Raw genomic sequence first — 17,376 nt, forward strand, 5'->3', positions numbered from 1 at the left:
CAGGACTCGCTACTTGGTATGCATCGGCTCACGTAATCATCCTGTTCTCAGTTCTATTACCCGACCTTCAACTCTGTCTAGATTTCTCTCATCCAAAGGTCCTCCCGACTATTGTGAGGTGGGAACTGAGCAACTGCTTAATGGAGGGAATGAGTATGGAGCCCTGGGGACCTAATAGCTGCCGAACAACGTTCGTCAGACCTGGTTTTGGCCTCTTCCCTTGCTCTCCAGTGTATGGTGCTTTCAGTTCCTGTGGCTTTGGCAGTTTCTGTGGCATACATCGTGGCAGCGGTGAACTCTCTCCACTGACCAGTCTCACCGGCTCAGGGAGCTACTACTGCCCACCTGCTGTATGGCTGCTACCGTCGTATCACTTTTCTCTTCTTGTCTCTTTTGTTCTTCCCGTTCTTGTGACATTTTTGATGTGCATTTAATCAGTCCTCTGTTTCAACCCAGAAGCTGTCCTTCTTTTCTATAAGACTGACTTCCAGTTACTTGTTTCAGTTCTCTATTTAAAACGGATTGGTTACTTATTTCCATATTGTCCCTCTTCTCAAGCTCCTTATTTGGGTGTATATCTTGGCTGTATTCCTTCATCAGGTCGTTTTCAAAAGAAGAGCTCATTGCCAGTTGTGCCAAGAAGTGGTTGAGGCAGGTGGGGGGGAGGCCAAACAGTATCTGCTAGACAGATATAATTTCAAAAAAATAAATCCTTTTCCAATGCAATCACTAGCCTGAAACGCTTTGCTTTAGATATTCTCAAACTACCACTCCTCATGGGCATTAGTCTTTGAATCTTTCCACGTTTGCAAACGTCAGTTTGTTGCCGTTATACTCAGCTCTTCACTTCCTGGCTTTGGGGCCTTGGTGAATTCACTTATGTGTCTTGAACCTCGGTTTCTCATTTAAATGCAGACTAATTCCTACCTCAGAGGACTGTTGTGAGGGCAATACAGGCCTGTCTGCTCAACAGGTATTATTTCCCTTCCTTCCTCCCTTTCCCCAGTGTTCCCTTCCTTTCCTCTTCTTCAGGTAAACGTCAATGACTCTTTTGCTGCCCCAACACCCCAAACACACAGGGGGCCGAGACCCCAGCGCTTGCAAAGCTAGACAGAGGCAGAAGCAAGCCTCGAGCCCAGGCAGCTGACCACCAGGCCTGCTGTTTCTTGAGGGATCCAAGGGCTGAGCCCGTCCCTGCCTGCCCTGGTTGGGGTAGCAGCGACTGTCACTTTTCTTGGCGCTCACATTTGCTAACCTCACAGACAAGAACGGCTCTGAGATGAGAGGATAACCTTCTGTGCAGGCTTCAGCTGGCAGAGAAATCTGTCTTGAAGCAGTAACTCTATCAGGGGAGAAAATACAAGGTACACTCACCTCTAACCTCAATAAAAGCATGTTCACGCTCCAGTACCTTTCAGTGAACTGGCAGCTTGACATTTTGTATGATGGGACTTGTGATCAAATGTGCCCTTGCCTTTTGCAAGAAAAAGGCCAAGTATCAGACAGATCTGCTTCTCCCCCACCTCCTGGAAGGTGGGTTACGAATGAAGGACTGAAAGACATGGGGGTGAAGAACTAAACGGAGGGACACTGAGGAAGCCTGCTGTGGATGAGTGAATGCTTGTAGACAAAAATTTAAAGAAGCAAATCTTGGTATTGAGTCAATGTGTGCAGCCCCCATGCTTAGGACACGATTCTCGCTAGTGTGACGATGAGAATACAAAAGAAGACATGAAAGAGTCAATCGTGGCATCTCAGACAATGGAAGATTAGGTAGCCATTAAAAAGGATGAAGTGGTTCTGTGTGCACTGACGTGAGGAGATGCTCACAATTCCTTTTTGTCTAGTAAAAAAGTTATAAAGCAACACACACAGTGTGACCGTTTTATGTGAAACTGATCGTGTGTTTGTGTTGGCGGAGAGACAGACGGAAGGACGTTCACCACAGTGCTTGCTTAGCACGTCTGTCTCTGATGGCGGGATTTCAAGTTATCTTGTGCTTTTCTGTTTTACTTCAGTTGATTTCAATAATGAGCAGATATAATTTTTAGAACCAAAAAAGGCCATTTTCATTTAAATAAAAAAAAAAGCAGACTCTCTGCTTTGCATCCTCTCTTGATGAAACTATTGACTTCCACTCCCTGCAACTGTACAAACTGAGAGAGAGGACTTTCCTCCCAGGTTCTGTGTCGTAACGGGGAAATAATATGAAAGCACAGATTTACTGCTCATTACCTGTTAGGAGCCTCATTAAACATAAGCTGATGGAAAACATTTTCCCCCTTCAAAAAGGAAGTGTGAGGTAGAATGGAGTGAGGCAGAGTGGAGTGAGAAAGCCTGCGTCACTGACTCAGGTATGACTCCTAAATCCACTTAGTAGCTGGTATCAGGGCTTCCGGGCCGGGCTGCTCTGGGGACACTTTTTCCCGTTAGTGTGTGTGAGCCACAGACACTGCAGGGCCGGTACCAGCTGGGACGGTGGCCCGTCTGACGTTGGGCCCATGTCCTCATTTGTTCACTGGGGGAGACTAGCACCTTTAGCACTGAAGTGACGATTACCTGCATGACGAATGTGAGGGGCCTGGCAGTTCTTTCCCTTGGAGGAGGAGGCGTTTTCCAGGTGCACAAGAAGGGTATTCTAGGCATGTGATGAGTCAGAGGTAGGAGAAAACGCTGCACATTCAGATGTAGCAAAGCAGCTGGTTTGCTACTTATTGCTGCCATGTATTTGATTATGTGTCTATGTTAAAATCAGTTTAACAAGTCCATACATTTAGTTTTTGGAACTTGTTTCACAGAATGAAACAAACAGATTCTTGGCATATACAACTCTGACACAGAAATGTGGCACCATCCTCCTTCCCGCCCCGTAGAGGACACAAGCCACCAGCGCATGTGTCAGGCCGTACTGACACTGGACAACTTTCCAGGAAGGCCCCCCAGAACTACAGGGGTATTTTAAATTTCTTTTTGCTGTTGCAGAATCTCAGCTAGTCTCTTGTCCCTCATTGCATGGATTTGACTTATGTCCATAAAACAGAAGGACCAACTGGGGGAGGGGGAAGTGGTGGGGAAGAAAAGGCCTCAGAGCACCAGAGACTGTTCTTCTGACATTGGCTTCTAGCACAATTTAGAGATTCTAGCAAAAAGTCAGTTTTATTGCCAACAGATAAGAAACTCCCTCATTAAAGTGGGCCAAATACTGAACTTATTAGATATTAGTGAGAGCTAGTACTTCTAGTAGTTTATGTTCCACAGGCTGTTCTAAGAACCTTACACACATGGACTCATTCAATTCTGACAGCCACCAGGGAGGTATTCATACTATTTCCATTTCACAGACAGGAAATTTGCCAAGAGGCAGGGAGTTGACTTGCCCAAGGTCACACATCTGTTGAGAAGTTACTTCATTAAAGTAACAACTGCTTACATAGAGAATGTCACGGTTTATCAATGTCTCCCAAATGTGACCACATCTGATCCTTGCACTTACCCAGAGAGATGAATGTTTAGCTTATGTTATAAATGGGAAATTGTAGCTCAAGGTGAGGGGACTTGTCCAAAGCTTCAGAGTTAATAGAGGAGCCCAGGTGTTCAGGACCTAGATCGTGAACTCTTTTATAAACTCAGGGGTCTGTGAGTTCCTTCTGAACAAAATTTTGTGTTTTCAATAGGATCACCTTTAAAAAACACATAACAACCTTTGGAAATGAAAATTTGCAATTTGAATGATGTTTTCAGAGAACAGGCTTTGGTTTTTAAGTTACAGATTTCAGTATTCTTTTGCTTTAGTAGGAAATTTTTCCTTTAAAAGGAGTTCATTCAGTTCTCATGTTTGAGAAACAGCTTTGCCAGGCCCTTTCATTAGGTAATAATGTATTTTTTAAAATCTCATTTTCTATTCAAATAGATTTGGGTTTGTTTTTGATATAGCTTATATTATTATTTTTTTAACTCTCCAGGTGATTTCACAAGAAGTTGAACTGAAAGCAGAGCTACCTGTGTTTGAGGTGGTTGCTAAGAAGTCATTCAATACAGATCAGAAGCACAGGCTGCAGCTTTAAAGGTTTCCTGCTGAGGCTGGCAGGTTCCCACCAGGCTCATCTTTCTTATGTGACCTGTTGGACTGCACAGCACACATCTCTGGGAGGGCCAGGCTGGCCAGGCTGCGGAGGCACCAAGAGGCAGGAATTCTCCCGAGCCCTGACATGAAACTCCAGATGAAACACTGACTACTATCCACTAGAAATGGGTGAGTTCCTAGGCAATTTCGTTTTAAAAATCTTGCTCGAAATTGTCATTTAAAATCTTATGAGTGAATGTTTTTTTTTTTTTTACAAAGGACTTGTCTGTACCTTACACATTCTGGTCCATTTAGGTAAATAGGACAGATGAGAAAATGGATGCCCAGCGACTCTTGTGTTACGTCAAGGTCACGCTGCAGGCAGAGGCGAGCCTGCACCAGCAGTCAGGCCAGAGTACTTTCCATTCTGTCTCCAGTTATGTGTGCCAACAGCCATTACAGTATATGCTTTCTTAGTTTAACAGTTTTTATTTTTAAAGGGAAAACAAGCACAATCGAAAAGTACTGTGTTTCCCTGAAAATAAGACCACACCTTACTTTTTGCTCTAAAAGATGCATTAGGGCTTATGTTCAGGGATGTCATCTTGAAAAATCATGCTAGGGCTTATTTTCCGGTGAGGTCTTATTTTCAGGGAAACATGGTAGCTAAAATTCCCTGAGCTCCATTCATGGAAAGGCTTTGTAATCTCCCAGTGGACCCACGAGAAAGCCAGTGCCATTTGCCTTGTGGCAGTTTAGGAAATGCCAAAGGCACTCAGAAGCAAATGAAGTGTCACAGATTGGAAACCAAACCTGTACATTCACGGCAAATGTCACTGCATTTATAGGGAGAGGAAAAAAACGTTACATCAGTCTTCTTTGTATGTTGAAGATTTTATTTTTCGAAACTTTTAGGGGAATCAATTCCATTTAATAAACCTTTGTAAAATGCCACAGAAGCAAGGGGTGCAGGGGAAATGCCCTTGGGAATGAACCCTCTCTGGGCCAAGTCTCCGCAGTAGCTTACCTACAAGTTACAAAGAGACCGTGCTAGAACATGAACCTTTGAAAAAACTAATCTTTTTCCTAGTTTTAGAGCTGGGCCTGTTTTACATTGTTTTGTTTTTCTGCTTTCATACATGATTGAAACTCTTTCTCCATTTAAATCAACCCAAAATCCATTTAAATCAACCCAAAATCCATCTTAAAGAATTAGAATGCAGGGAACAGCTTCTGTGGGACGAAATCTTGACTTCGGGCCACCGCACCTCAGACACAAACCTGTTGGACGCAGCCTGCTCAGGACAGACAAAAGGGGAAGCCAAATGCGTCTCTGGGCATAAGTACTGCCCACTGTGTTTTGCACTTGTCAGGTGTGGGAAGCACAGACAGTAAGAAATGTGAAATTAAGGATGCTTGTAAGGTGTACAAATGAAAAAGGCTGGTTTCAAGCCTGAAACACAAACATACAACCTCACTTCCCTTGCTCCCATCACACTGTTATGCAAACAGCAGTACAGGAACCAGAATGATTCCCATTAAAACAAGCTCATTTTCTTGTGCTGGAATGCTTATGGAGTTCAAGTCCAGAGCTCAAATTCTGTCCGTTTTCCTATGTTCCAACCCGGCCTTCTGGCCCTACAGCATATAAATAACCCCCTCCTCAGTTTACATCTCAAATGACAATACCTATTTTTATTTTCTGAATTAGGGTGTCCAAAGGAGTTGACTGATTTGCTTTTGTCACTGTGTTTGAGTCCAAGTAGGTGGCTTGCAGGCCTCATGCAGAATTTAGAAATTAGGTACCTGACTTAAGCCTTGAAAACTGCAGTCACTTCTTGAGAACACACAGGAAAACACACAGGGCAGCTTGGAGCTGAGCACGAGGCTCCCTGCTTGTTCAGCAGCTGCCCGGCCCCACCCTGAAAACAGTTTCTAGTCTCTGCAGCTGCAGGATGAGGGGAAAGCTTCTTGCCAGAGGAACAGGGTAGGTCCATTTTCTTCGCTCAGCCTCTCTGCTGAGTGTTCAACATCTGGAATCTCTACTTCCTGCCCGGGAGGCTAGGGCATCGAGGACTGGCATGACTGTTACTTCAGGGTCTTTACCATGTACGGGCCTTGCAATCTGTAGCCAATCTTTCTGTAATAATTCCTCGTGCCAACCCCTGTGAAGCAAAAATACCAAAGTAAGAAAAGAATCTACTAAGCGTAACTGTAGTAACCCTCAAAAGCCAGCAAATGCTCCCACAAATGCTCCCCGCATAGCCACAGCCCTTCTCTCTCCCACGCTCGGTCATAGACCAAACTTCCTTCCAGATCAAACCTCATTTTAGTAAGTTTGGACCATTCTTATTGTTTTGAATTCAAGATGCATTAAAATACCGAAACTATTTCAGAGCCTGTATATTTACAATCCTGTTGGCACCAGGCAGCCCTCCTCCAGCTGGGTTTAGTGTGTGAGATGGCTACACTCCAAGGAAGCCCGACAGCATTCTGGTTTCCCGGGAGCTTGAAAGGGAGAAGAGGGGCGGGAAAACGGGGTCTCCACAGAGCAGTGCCGCACAGGTGTGCTGAGTGAGAAAAGCACCTGTGCTTCAGTGTCACTGTCACATCAACTCCTCGTGAGTGACAATTTCAGTTAAACATCAGTCACATTAAATTAACGCTACTTAATTTGCACTTATTAGTTTCACAGATCTGTATTAATTGGTGTATTTGCTATATGAGAACCAGGAGTTTACGACCAGGTTTATACCTGCACATTTAAAGGACATTAGCTGATTTAAGTCCATCCTAAAGAGCCATGAACTGTTCTTCTTTAAGAAGAATCTGTTAAGTTTAAGAAATACTGTACTAAATGATGCCTCAAATTAAAACACAATCACATATACGAAGCTGAGCCCACAGGAGGCGAAAGCATGGCTTATCTGGTGGTATCTACAGGATGTAAGGAAATAGGATTCAGAGAATGAGCTTTTGATCAGTTAGGTAAGACCCAGACCTTTCATTTTACAGGCCGAAGCCAATTACTTAACTTCTCTGAACCTCCATTGTAACATAGGTAGTAACGTAACTATGTTTTAAGGATGTTGGGTATTAAATGAGATAGTCCACGAAATATGATAGATCCAGAATCTGGAAAAGGTAATTTCTCAGAAACATTCGTTATTATTGGAAAGTTTTTCATGATCTGATCTCCGATTATATTTCCAGCTTCCTCTCTGGCTGCTCCGTTCCCCTTAAACACTATGCTTCAGCCTCTGGGAACTTTTTTCTAAGTTCCCTGCGTGTGTGGCTCTTTCTCTAGCTTTCATGTCTTTGCCCAGGCTGTCCTCACGAGCAAATTAACTGAATCTGAGGAGGGGGCTGTGGGAACCTCCAATTTATAGCCCCCTAGTCAGAAGCACAGGTGACAACCTAGACTCGAGGTTGGCCTCTGAAGTGGGGGCAGTGTGGTGGGGCTGAGCCCTTAGCCTGTAGGCTCGGACGCCATCTCCAGGGAGACAGCGTAGGAATCGAGTGAAACTGGGGGACACCCGGCTGTGTTGCAGACTTGCCTGATGTGTGGAGAACTCACACTCCTTGCGTCAGTCGTGTTGCAGTACTCAGAGTCCTGTGTGCGACGTAAATGAAAACAGTTTTTCTTTCCAGTGTGGGGACCCACACTGCTCTCCCAGCGCTGGACGCGACACTGCCTGCCGCCTTCGTGGGGTAAGCTCTATTTGTCTTACTAGTGACCGGGACTGTGCCTGACACCAAGTAACTGTTAGCTCTGTCTAATCTTATTCTTTAGCCCAAACATTTGCTATTTAGGAATAGGCTTTCCCATCGTGTTTTGTTGCCTACCCCCTTCAAAATTTTTCAAGTATTCAATGAAACTGAAACTGAGGTGATGGAGGTAACAGAACCGTATCATGTGATGACAGATCACTGCAGAATTTCCCCTTTAATCCAAGGGTTACTGCTACTCATTCTTGCACAACTTCACGTTGTCTTTATGTTCTAATCATTACTTCGGTTCAACATGTGGTCTGGGGTAGAGCAAGGGGAAGGCAAAAACATGAACACACAATGCATCAGGCAGCAACTCAGAGCCACTGAACACAGGAAGACATCTCAAAACTCTCAGAGGGATACCCTTTATCATTTGCACTATGTCCCAGCAATTATACTCCTGAGTGAAAAGAGAAATGAATGCTTTCATCCACAAATGACATGTTGGTATACTATCCAAAACAGGAAATAAGCTAAGACTCTATCAATAGTAGGATGGATAAATTGTAGTACTTGCATGCAATGGAATACTACACAGCAATGAGAAAAGAAACTATAGATATCTGCAACAACATTGATGAATCTCACACACCTAATTTTGAATGAAAGAAACCAGATACAAAAGATTCCAACAACACAAAGTTCAGACGCAGGCAAAACTAACTTCATGGTGACAAGTTAGAATACTTCCAATACATTTGGAAGATGATACAGACTGAAAGAGGGGACAAGAGAGTCCACACACTGGAGTATCTTGAGCTGAATTAGTAGTTACATGGAACATAACACATGCAAAAATGAACCAAGTGCTACACTTAAAATGCTGTACTTTGTCACATGCCTTGTTAAACATCAATTAAAAAAACGAGAGGGCACATCCCTTTAATAGTTGTTTCAATGTGTTTTGAGCTCAATTTGTCCAAAGATTTCAGCGACATAATAAGGTAGAAAGAGGAGGAGGGGAGGCTGTTAAGCAACCACTGTCAGAGCGCTCGCTGTATCACGCACATGCCTCTGACGTCATTCAGTGCAGGGCTTTGTTTCTAGAATCCTACTTGCCAGAAACTATTCTTCCACCTCCTTTTCTCCCACTTTAAAATCCACATTCAAACTGAACTATGCTCTGTGACGTGACAGCATACAGCAGAGACAGGCACTTCAAAATTAAAATCCAACTTTTCCTCATGTTTAGTTACACGTAGAGACTATTAGCGTGGGCAGGTGAGTCTAAGGATTTTCATCAAAGGAGAGACATGATTGACTTATATTTAAAAGAGATCAGTCTGATTGCTGTTGTGAGGACAAATTGAAAGCTCCAGGAGATCAGATTTTTATCTGTTCTATTCACTGCAGAATTGCTAGTACTCAGAGCAATGCCTGGCATATATTAAGTACTCAAATAGTTTTTTCAATGAATGAATAAGTGATCAAGGGTAGAAACAGGGAGACCAGAAAAGATGTTATTGTGATAATCTGGGTAAGATGGTGGTGGCTCAAAGCAGTCATGGTGGTAAAAAGTGGGTGGGATCTAGAAACATTTTTAAGGCAGAGTCAAAAGAAGTTGTTGATGGATGGATAGTGTGACATAAAGAGAGAGGGCCAATATGACTCAAGGTGTTTGGCCTGAGTAAAGGAAGGGTCTGGAAAAAGAAGGACTTGCCATTTACTGCGACTGGAAACAGTGAAAAGAAGGGATGTAGAGGGAAGTCAGGAACTTGGTTTTGGCTGTGCTGTGGATGAAATGGCGATCAGACATCCAAGTTGAGATGCTGAGTAATGTGTGACTTGGAAGCAGTCTTGCTCTTGAAAAGAGACATGGGGAAAGATGGTCTCTTTTCTTGGATGATGTCTTGGAAAGTAATTTATAATTGGGGCTGTTGTCTTGAAAGATGCCCTGGCAGATGGAAACAACCCTTTTGATGGTGCTGAAACAGTAAATTAATACAACCCTGAAGCTACTCTACCTACGAAGTTGTTATGAAATAATGTTTTCCATTTGGTTTAAGCCATTTTGTTTTGGTAATTTTTTGTATTGTGGTAAAATATATGTAAGATAAAATCTACCACTTCAACCATTTTTAAGTGTACAGCTGAATGGTATTAAGTACATTTACATTATTGTGCAAGTCTCACCACCATCCATCTCCAGAAATCATCTTGTAAAACAAATTCCATACTCATTAAACACTAACTCCCAATCCCCCTTCCCACTGTCAACAGCCATGCTGTCTATGTCTAGGACTATTTTGGTGACCTGCTAGAAGTGGAATCATACAGGCTTTATCCTTTTGTGACTCACTCATTTCACTGGGCATATCTTCAAGGTTCTTCCACGTTGAGTTTAAGCCATTTTGAGTTTTCTTTTACTTGTATTGTAACGGATATGTAAACTGAGGCCAGGAAGTGATATACACATAAGACCAAGCCACCATTTAAAATCAGAATTCAGCGCGGTAATTCTGACTACGCTACTCTCCTACTTAAAATTGCTAACGGTGTGTCTCAAGACAAAGCTCAAATTCTCAGCCTGACATACAAAATCTTTCATGCCCAGCCTGGTTTACCCCTTCAGCTTTAGTTCCTGCCACCACTGACCTTACTATGTATAGTCCAGCATCACCAAACCAGGCAGAGTCTCCCCAGTCCACCATGCTGGCTTTGCTGGTGCCTATCACCTCATTCCCGTCAGAACGGCCATCAACAATAAATCAACAAACAAGTGTTGGCGAGGAGGTGGAGAAAAGGGAACCCTCATGCACTGTTGGTGGGATTGCAGATTGGTGCAGCCACTATGGAAAACAGTACAGAGGTGCCTCAAAAAATTAAAAGTAGAACTACCTTATGACTCAGTAATTCCATTTCTGCATATTTATCCCAAGAAATCCAAAACACTAATTCGAAAATACAGATACACCTCCTATGTTCATTGCAGCATTATTTACAATAGCCAAGATATGGAAGCAACCTAAGTATCTACCAATAGATCAAAGGATAAAGTGTGGTACATACATACAATGGAATAGTACTCGGCCATACAAAGAATGAAGTTTTGTAATTTGTAACAACGTGGATGGACCTGGAGGATATTATGCTAAGTGAAATAAGTCACACAGAGAAAGACAAACGCCATATGATTTCACTTATATGTGGAATCTAAAAACCAAAACAAACTCAGTTACGGAGAACAAATTAATGCTTGCCACATGGGAGGTGAGGGGTCTGGGGTGATAGGCAAAAAAGGTGACGGGATTAAGAAGAGCAAATCGGTAGTAATGAAACAGTCATAGAAATGTAAAGTACAGCACAGACAATATAGACAATACTGTAATAACTGTAGGGTGTCATGTATTAGACTTATGGGGTGATCACTTCATAGGTTATATAAATGTCTCATCACTTGGACAGTTGACCCTTGAACAATGAGATTTCCACTTGTAAATGTGGACCTGCTCAGTTCAAACCCATGTTGTTGAAGGGTCAGCTGTGTTTCTGATTTGCAGCTGGGAATCTGCAAATGCAGAAGGCCAACTTAGGTTATATACGTTGATTTTGGAGTGTGTGTGGGGGGGCGGTGGTCAGCGCCCCTAACCCCTGCATTATTTACGGGTCAACTGTATTACAAAACATTGCCACAGCCTACATCTGTCCACCATAAGGAGCAGCAGCGGTGAGAGGGAAGCAGTTTCTTCCATCTAACACAGGACTAGACAGCCTTTGGATAACCGCAAAGTTCAATGACAGAGAGTGCCCTGATTTCCTCAGCTCACCGGATAAAAGAACAGCTTTACTGGGGTACCACCAAGCACTCCTCAGGGAAGAGTCGCACCGAGCATTGCCCTCTACACCTGTCTTTACAAAGAGGCGGGCCCAGAAACGATTACCAACTTGAGAGGCACTCAGGCTTTTGAAGGAAAGGTGTATTTTTGAGCTCATAGCCTTGTTTTTCAATAACATGCAGTAGCACTGGGATGGAAAGTCTACTTCTGGACCCTCTGGGAAACTTTAAATATTTGGGTGAAAGAAGTTGGACCTCTAGTCAGTCCGTATTCCAACCTCTTTTTTACCCCCCAAAAATTTCCGTTTGAATTTCTTTGTGCCTCTTGTTTCTTGAAAGATTTTCCCCCATTTCTACCATCTGCACAATAGGCTGGCCGAAGTATTTGTATTCTCAGCCAGCTGAAAAGGAAACACACTATCACCTGGGCTGGGTGAAGGCCATACCTGCTTCCATCTCCTCTCCATGTTAGCAGGGCTCCTAGACAGTCCTCGTCAGAGTAACTTTCCTTTTGTTAGGCAGCCAAGAAAAAGCAATTACATTTCACGGCTGACGTCAGCCAACCTCCTGCACGGCTGTGGGCAGGCTGTCCCCCAGGTCCTCAGCGTCACGCTGCGCCTGCCCTGGGGGACAGACGCAGCGGGCTGTACAAGTAACCTGAGTTCTCCACCCCATCACCTGCGTGTGGTCCCGCCAATCCCTGGGCTGGGAGTGAGGAGGAGTGAAACCCAGATGCAGCAGTGCTCAGACTGCCCTACTTCCTGTCTGAGTGAACGGGCGTTCGCAGCGCACTGAGGCCGGGACGAGAGGGGCAGTCCAGACGCTTATTCTGTTTCATCCTCCAAATTACCTAACCTACAACCTGGGTTTACCTGTACCACGGGGGCCTTTTTCTTACCCTCGGAGACAGGATCAATATTTTTATCTTCACCCCTTTACCAGCTGTGATGATAAAATGAGATAAAGTGACAAAAAAGAATACCTTGAAACGTGCTCAGAGTGATATTCTGATATTTAGCTTTAGTGTCCAGCCTGTAATTTACCTTTCTAGCTTCCACCTCTGCCCCAGGAGGTACATCTCTTTTAGAAGAAAAACTTTTCTGTGTATGCATAAATTTCAGATATTAAAAGTTATGAAAACGATAGGTGACATTTCTGCTGCAGGTACCTTAGATTGCAGTCCCGGGGCAGAGTGTGAGATTAGCGGTCACTGTGTACTCGGGATGTGAGAAGAGTGGAGGCCTGGTCAGCATTTGGAGGAAAAGCCCCCTTTCTACTTATGAAGGCTGCCTGCCAAGAGCTGCTGGCCTCTCAGTGAACCTGCAACCTGGGGAGCCCAGGGGCTCCGGCATTTCTCTAATCCTTTTTCTGTGCCGAAGTCTTCCGGCCTGAAGCCTCTAGCTGTGAAAACACACACTGCCTCTGCTTTCTGATCCCCTCTCCTTCTCTACGAAAGATGCATACCATTTAGCTTAAGACAGTTTTGCTTATTCTAAATATTGAGGAAGAAAGTCAATTACATAAAATGTACCTGCAAACTGCCTCAGTCACAGGAGCAGGTTAATTATGCATTACTCAATGCTCTTTAATACAAGTGTGTGTGTGGGGAAATCACAAAACCTTAAGGAGATTAATCAAAGATGAAAATAGAACAAACCTAGCTGTTTACTTAAAGACTACTCTGATGAGAAAACATGGGGAGGAAACAGGCAAAAGGACTAAACTAAACGTGGTACCTGAATTGGCTGCAAACAACGCCGCTTCCCCATGTCACTGCAGCCCTTTCTAAGGGTATAAATCCAACAGCAGAGCAGAGGCTTAGAACACTGAAAATAAATGCATTTTCCCTTCAAAAGAGAGTCAGTCAGGAACAGCAAGAGAGCCTACACTCAACCTAGTTTGTGAGCCTAATTCTATCTCAAAACCCAACAAAAGCAGCGACGACTTTACAGGTGTTTATACTATATACAGCTATAGAGAAGGAAGACACTTCTTACCATGTCTCCCCGAAAATAAGACCTAGCCGGACAATCAGCTCTAATGAGTCTTTTGGTGCAAAAATTAATATAGTAAAATAAGACCGGGTCTTATCTAACAAAATATAATATAAAACCAGGTCTTATATTAATTTTTGCTCCAAAAGAACATTAGAATTCATTGTCCGGCTAGGTCTTATTTTTGGGGAAACACGGTAGGTCTTAAATACATATTGCTAGATGCTCAACATGCGTGAACTTAATTTAAAACCTAACACGACTGGAATTATTCTGTGAGGAACATGAGTTTCAGAACGGGTCATACCTCAAGATCACAGAGCTAGGAAGAACTGGAACTCAGACCCACTTGCGTGACCCCATGGCTCACAGCGTATTTCTCATGAGTGCGGTGCTTGTGCTGTGGGTAATGCCTGACCCCGCTTCCCCCGCTCTGGCCTTAAACGTCAGGTCTGCTCTGGTACCAGCATCTTCTTTTTTTTTTTCTTTTTTCTAAAATAGTACAGAAAGGATGTCTGACTTATCTTGATCACCTTACCTCCTATATACGTGTCCAGTTTTACAGCGTCCTTTGTTTGATAAATCACTAGCTGAAACCAACATGATGACCTTATTTCCATTTCACTAACAGGGCTCAGTGAGAAATATAAGAATAAGTCACATAAAAGGGTCCAATATCATACACAGGCAATAAAAACTTTGTAAACAGATATGGTTTACAAACGTGAGAACTATTGAGAAGGGGGGATACTTTTCAATTAACAACTTGATAAATTGTGGCCATCCTTTTTTAAATGAAAATAAATACAATATAGAGTTTTGGGGAAGAAAAGCAACAAATATGGGACAATGATGGGAACTAGATCCTAGAGGAAGGGCAGATAAGTAAGGAGTACTTTAGCTTATACTAAAGAAGGTGCTAGAAGAAAATAAACGCAAACTTAGAAATCTATATTCAGTGAAAACATCCTTCAAGAGTGAAGCAAAATAAGGACATTTCATAAATCAATACTAGAATAACTTGCTATCAGATTCTTATTAAAATTCTTTAGGCACAAAGAAAACAATAACCGCAAATGACCCAAATATCTACCAATAGTAAAACAGATAAATTATGATACAGCCACATCACGGAATCCTATGTCAACTGAATAAACAACCTTAGAGATGCTACAAGGATTAAAGAGCAAAGAAAGTGGTAAACACACCAGTAAATCTAAATAAATATTGACTATATATAATAGTAATAACATCTTATGGATCTTTGAAAATGTAACAGAAATTTCAAACAAGAGGATATCTAAATGGCTGATAAACATATGAAAAGCGAGTCAACTTCATTAGTCAGCAGAGAATGTAAACTAAAACTACAAAGAAACACCACTATGTACTCATCATACTGAACAACTGAAACTCATAATACATTCCTGGTGGGATGGGAGTGAAAACTGATAGTACTTTAGAAAACTACTTTGCAGACTCTTACAGTTGAACATCCATACTCCCTACAATCCGGCAATGCCACTCCTAGGTATATATTCCACAAAAATGTGTGTTTACGGGTCCCAAGACACATATACAGGAATATTCATAAGCCCAAACTGGAAACTACCCAAATACCTGGCAAGAGTAAAACAGATCAATTGTGAGGTATCTGCATAATAGAATCCTACATGGCAATGAAAACGAATGAGCATAACTACACACAGTGTGACTCAAGCTCACAATGTTGCACAAAAGTAGCCAGAACAACAGAAAAACACTAAAATGATCCCATTTGTCTAAAATTAAAACCAGCAAAATCATATAGTTAACAGATTCATAATTAGGTAGTGGTATATAAAGAAAAACAAGGAAGAAAATGTCAAAAAAGTCAGGCTCCTGGGTGGGACCGTGATTGGGAAGGGCCAACAGGGGCTCTTCTTGGGTGCTGGTTGTACTCCTGATCTTGTTTAACATTTAATGAACTTTTCTATTTGTTCCAGTTTACTGTCAACTTTAAAAACGAAAAAGAAGATTTAAGTAATTTCATCTATGTGAATGCTTGTATAAATGGGAAAATAATTCTTCATGCATATGAAAACTCAAACAAAAAAAATGGGTTTAGTAATTCCAACTGGACAAAAAAATATATAAAATTACTAATGTGATTTAATAGAGGAAGAAATAATGAAGAAAGTTTAATTGATCAAGTGTTTATTGAGTATGTGCTAGCAACCTAGATATAGGTGTTTTACCTCCTTCCTAGAATTCTTTAAGGAAAGAAAAATTCTGGCCTAATAATTTAGACATTTTCATGTCTGACGCAAGAAAATGCATTAGCAATCTGGAGGGAAACTCCTGTTCTTTGACACAACCTTTGTTAGGACACGAGTAGGACACGAGGCTGTCCTGCATCACTAGTTATGTGTTGGACTGAATTAAAATTGAGTCCACATCACATCACTAAAGCCAAACATGAAAAGAGAAAATATGCTAATTCTACCCTTTGAAACTTAAATCTGATTTTTCTGAGTAGATGCAAAAGATTATGATGATTCATGATCATTTAATAACAATAATAAAAAAAAATCGGTGAAGTAAAAACAGTGTTTTAATTACTTTTGGACTCCATTAATCAACTATTTATTGAGTGCTTGATGTATGCCTAGAAGCATTAATTCAAGGCAAATGTATTCATTAGTTTCATTTATTTGCTACTGAAATGAGACTTATATCTCATTGATCTCTTAGTAGGATGGCAATATTTCACTCTTCAACAATGCCCACTGATATGCAAGTGGGGGAAAGGAGTTTTGACTGAACATTTTGAAAATGAACCAATTAACTCAATGACTCCAAATTTTTCAAAGAAATAATTTTTTCCTGTTCTGTTAAAATAAAAATCTTACAAGGTTACCAACATATAATCTTAGCTCTTCAAACTAGTTGGTTATTGCAAATCATTATTACAGCACACTAGTACATTATTCTCCATCATCTTGGAAGAAACAGAGACCATCTCAGAAGACATAAGGTCATACCTGCTACCCAGCAGCCTAAAGCTTCCTCTATTCATTTTGAAATGGCCATACCAAGATAATAACAAAGGAAAAACGAACAAAGAATAAAAGGAGGTAACTTATAAAGCAAGTACAGAAACTCTAAACAGAAGCCACTGAGGTCGCTCACAGTAGGGTGATGCTGCTGGGTTATCCCATGGCTCTTAGAAGCATTTTCCCACAGAGGGCCTGACATCACCTAATTCAAAGCAGAGTGCCTCTGTTCCCACCACTGTGGAAGGTTTGCTATGTCACAGACGACTCTCACTACTTTGCTCATGGCCCAAATCGTTAGTGTGTCTCCACAGGAGTTAAAGACTGTGCCATCTATAACTGGGAAGGAAGAGGGAGCCCTTCTATTTTTAGTCTTTTAATAAATAGACTTTAAGAGGGAAAATGGGGGCGTAGGGAACTCCAGATATTAGTCCCTTCACGGAAACCACCATTAAGCTGGAAAGAACAATCAGAACCAACGAAATTGGGACACTAGAACCTGAGAAGACACTTACAGCAACCAGGGGAGTGCTTGATGAAGGGAGAGGCTGCTGGACTTTGGTAAGACAGCAAGCCATGTGAGCCACCTACCAGTCTATCCCTAGAGTGGCTGGCTGGAGCTAGGGTGGGCAGTGAGCCCTTGTCCTCCAAGCACTGGGGGCTGTGCATTGTTTGGTTTTGCGGCTCCTGGAGGGACTAGGGCAGACGCCTGCCTTTAGTTTGTGAAGGTCCCCC

At 42.3% G+C, this 17,376-nt stretch overlaps 1 protein-coding gene across 4 annotated transcripts in view; it reads right to left on the reverse strand.

Moving 5' to 3' along the window:
* Nucleotides 1-4,938: 4,938 nt before the first annotated feature.
* Nucleotides 4,939-17,376, reverse strand: part of ELP3 (elongator acetyltransferase complex subunit 3) — a 155,332-nt gene continuing 142,894 nt past the window's right edge. For all 4 annotated transcript variants that reach the window (XM_074338361.2, XM_019733157.3, XM_019733160.3 and 1 more), the window contains one exon: nucleotides 4,939-6,228. In XM_074338361.2, the coding sequence (XP_074194462.1) occupies nucleotides 6,152-6,228 (77 nt within the window). In that variant the 3' untranslated portion in view covers nucleotides 4,939-6,151. The remainder of the gene's footprint in view (nucleotides 6,229-17,376) is intronic.

This window comes from Rhinolophus sinicus, chromosome 15, assembly GCF_057876585.1.
Source record: "Rhinolophus sinicus isolate RSI-liver-muscle chromosome 15, RSI-T2T, whole genome shotgun sequence".
Taxonomy (NCBI): Eukaryota; Metazoa; Chordata; class Mammalia; order Chiroptera; family Rhinolophidae; genus Rhinolophus; species Rhinolophus sinicus.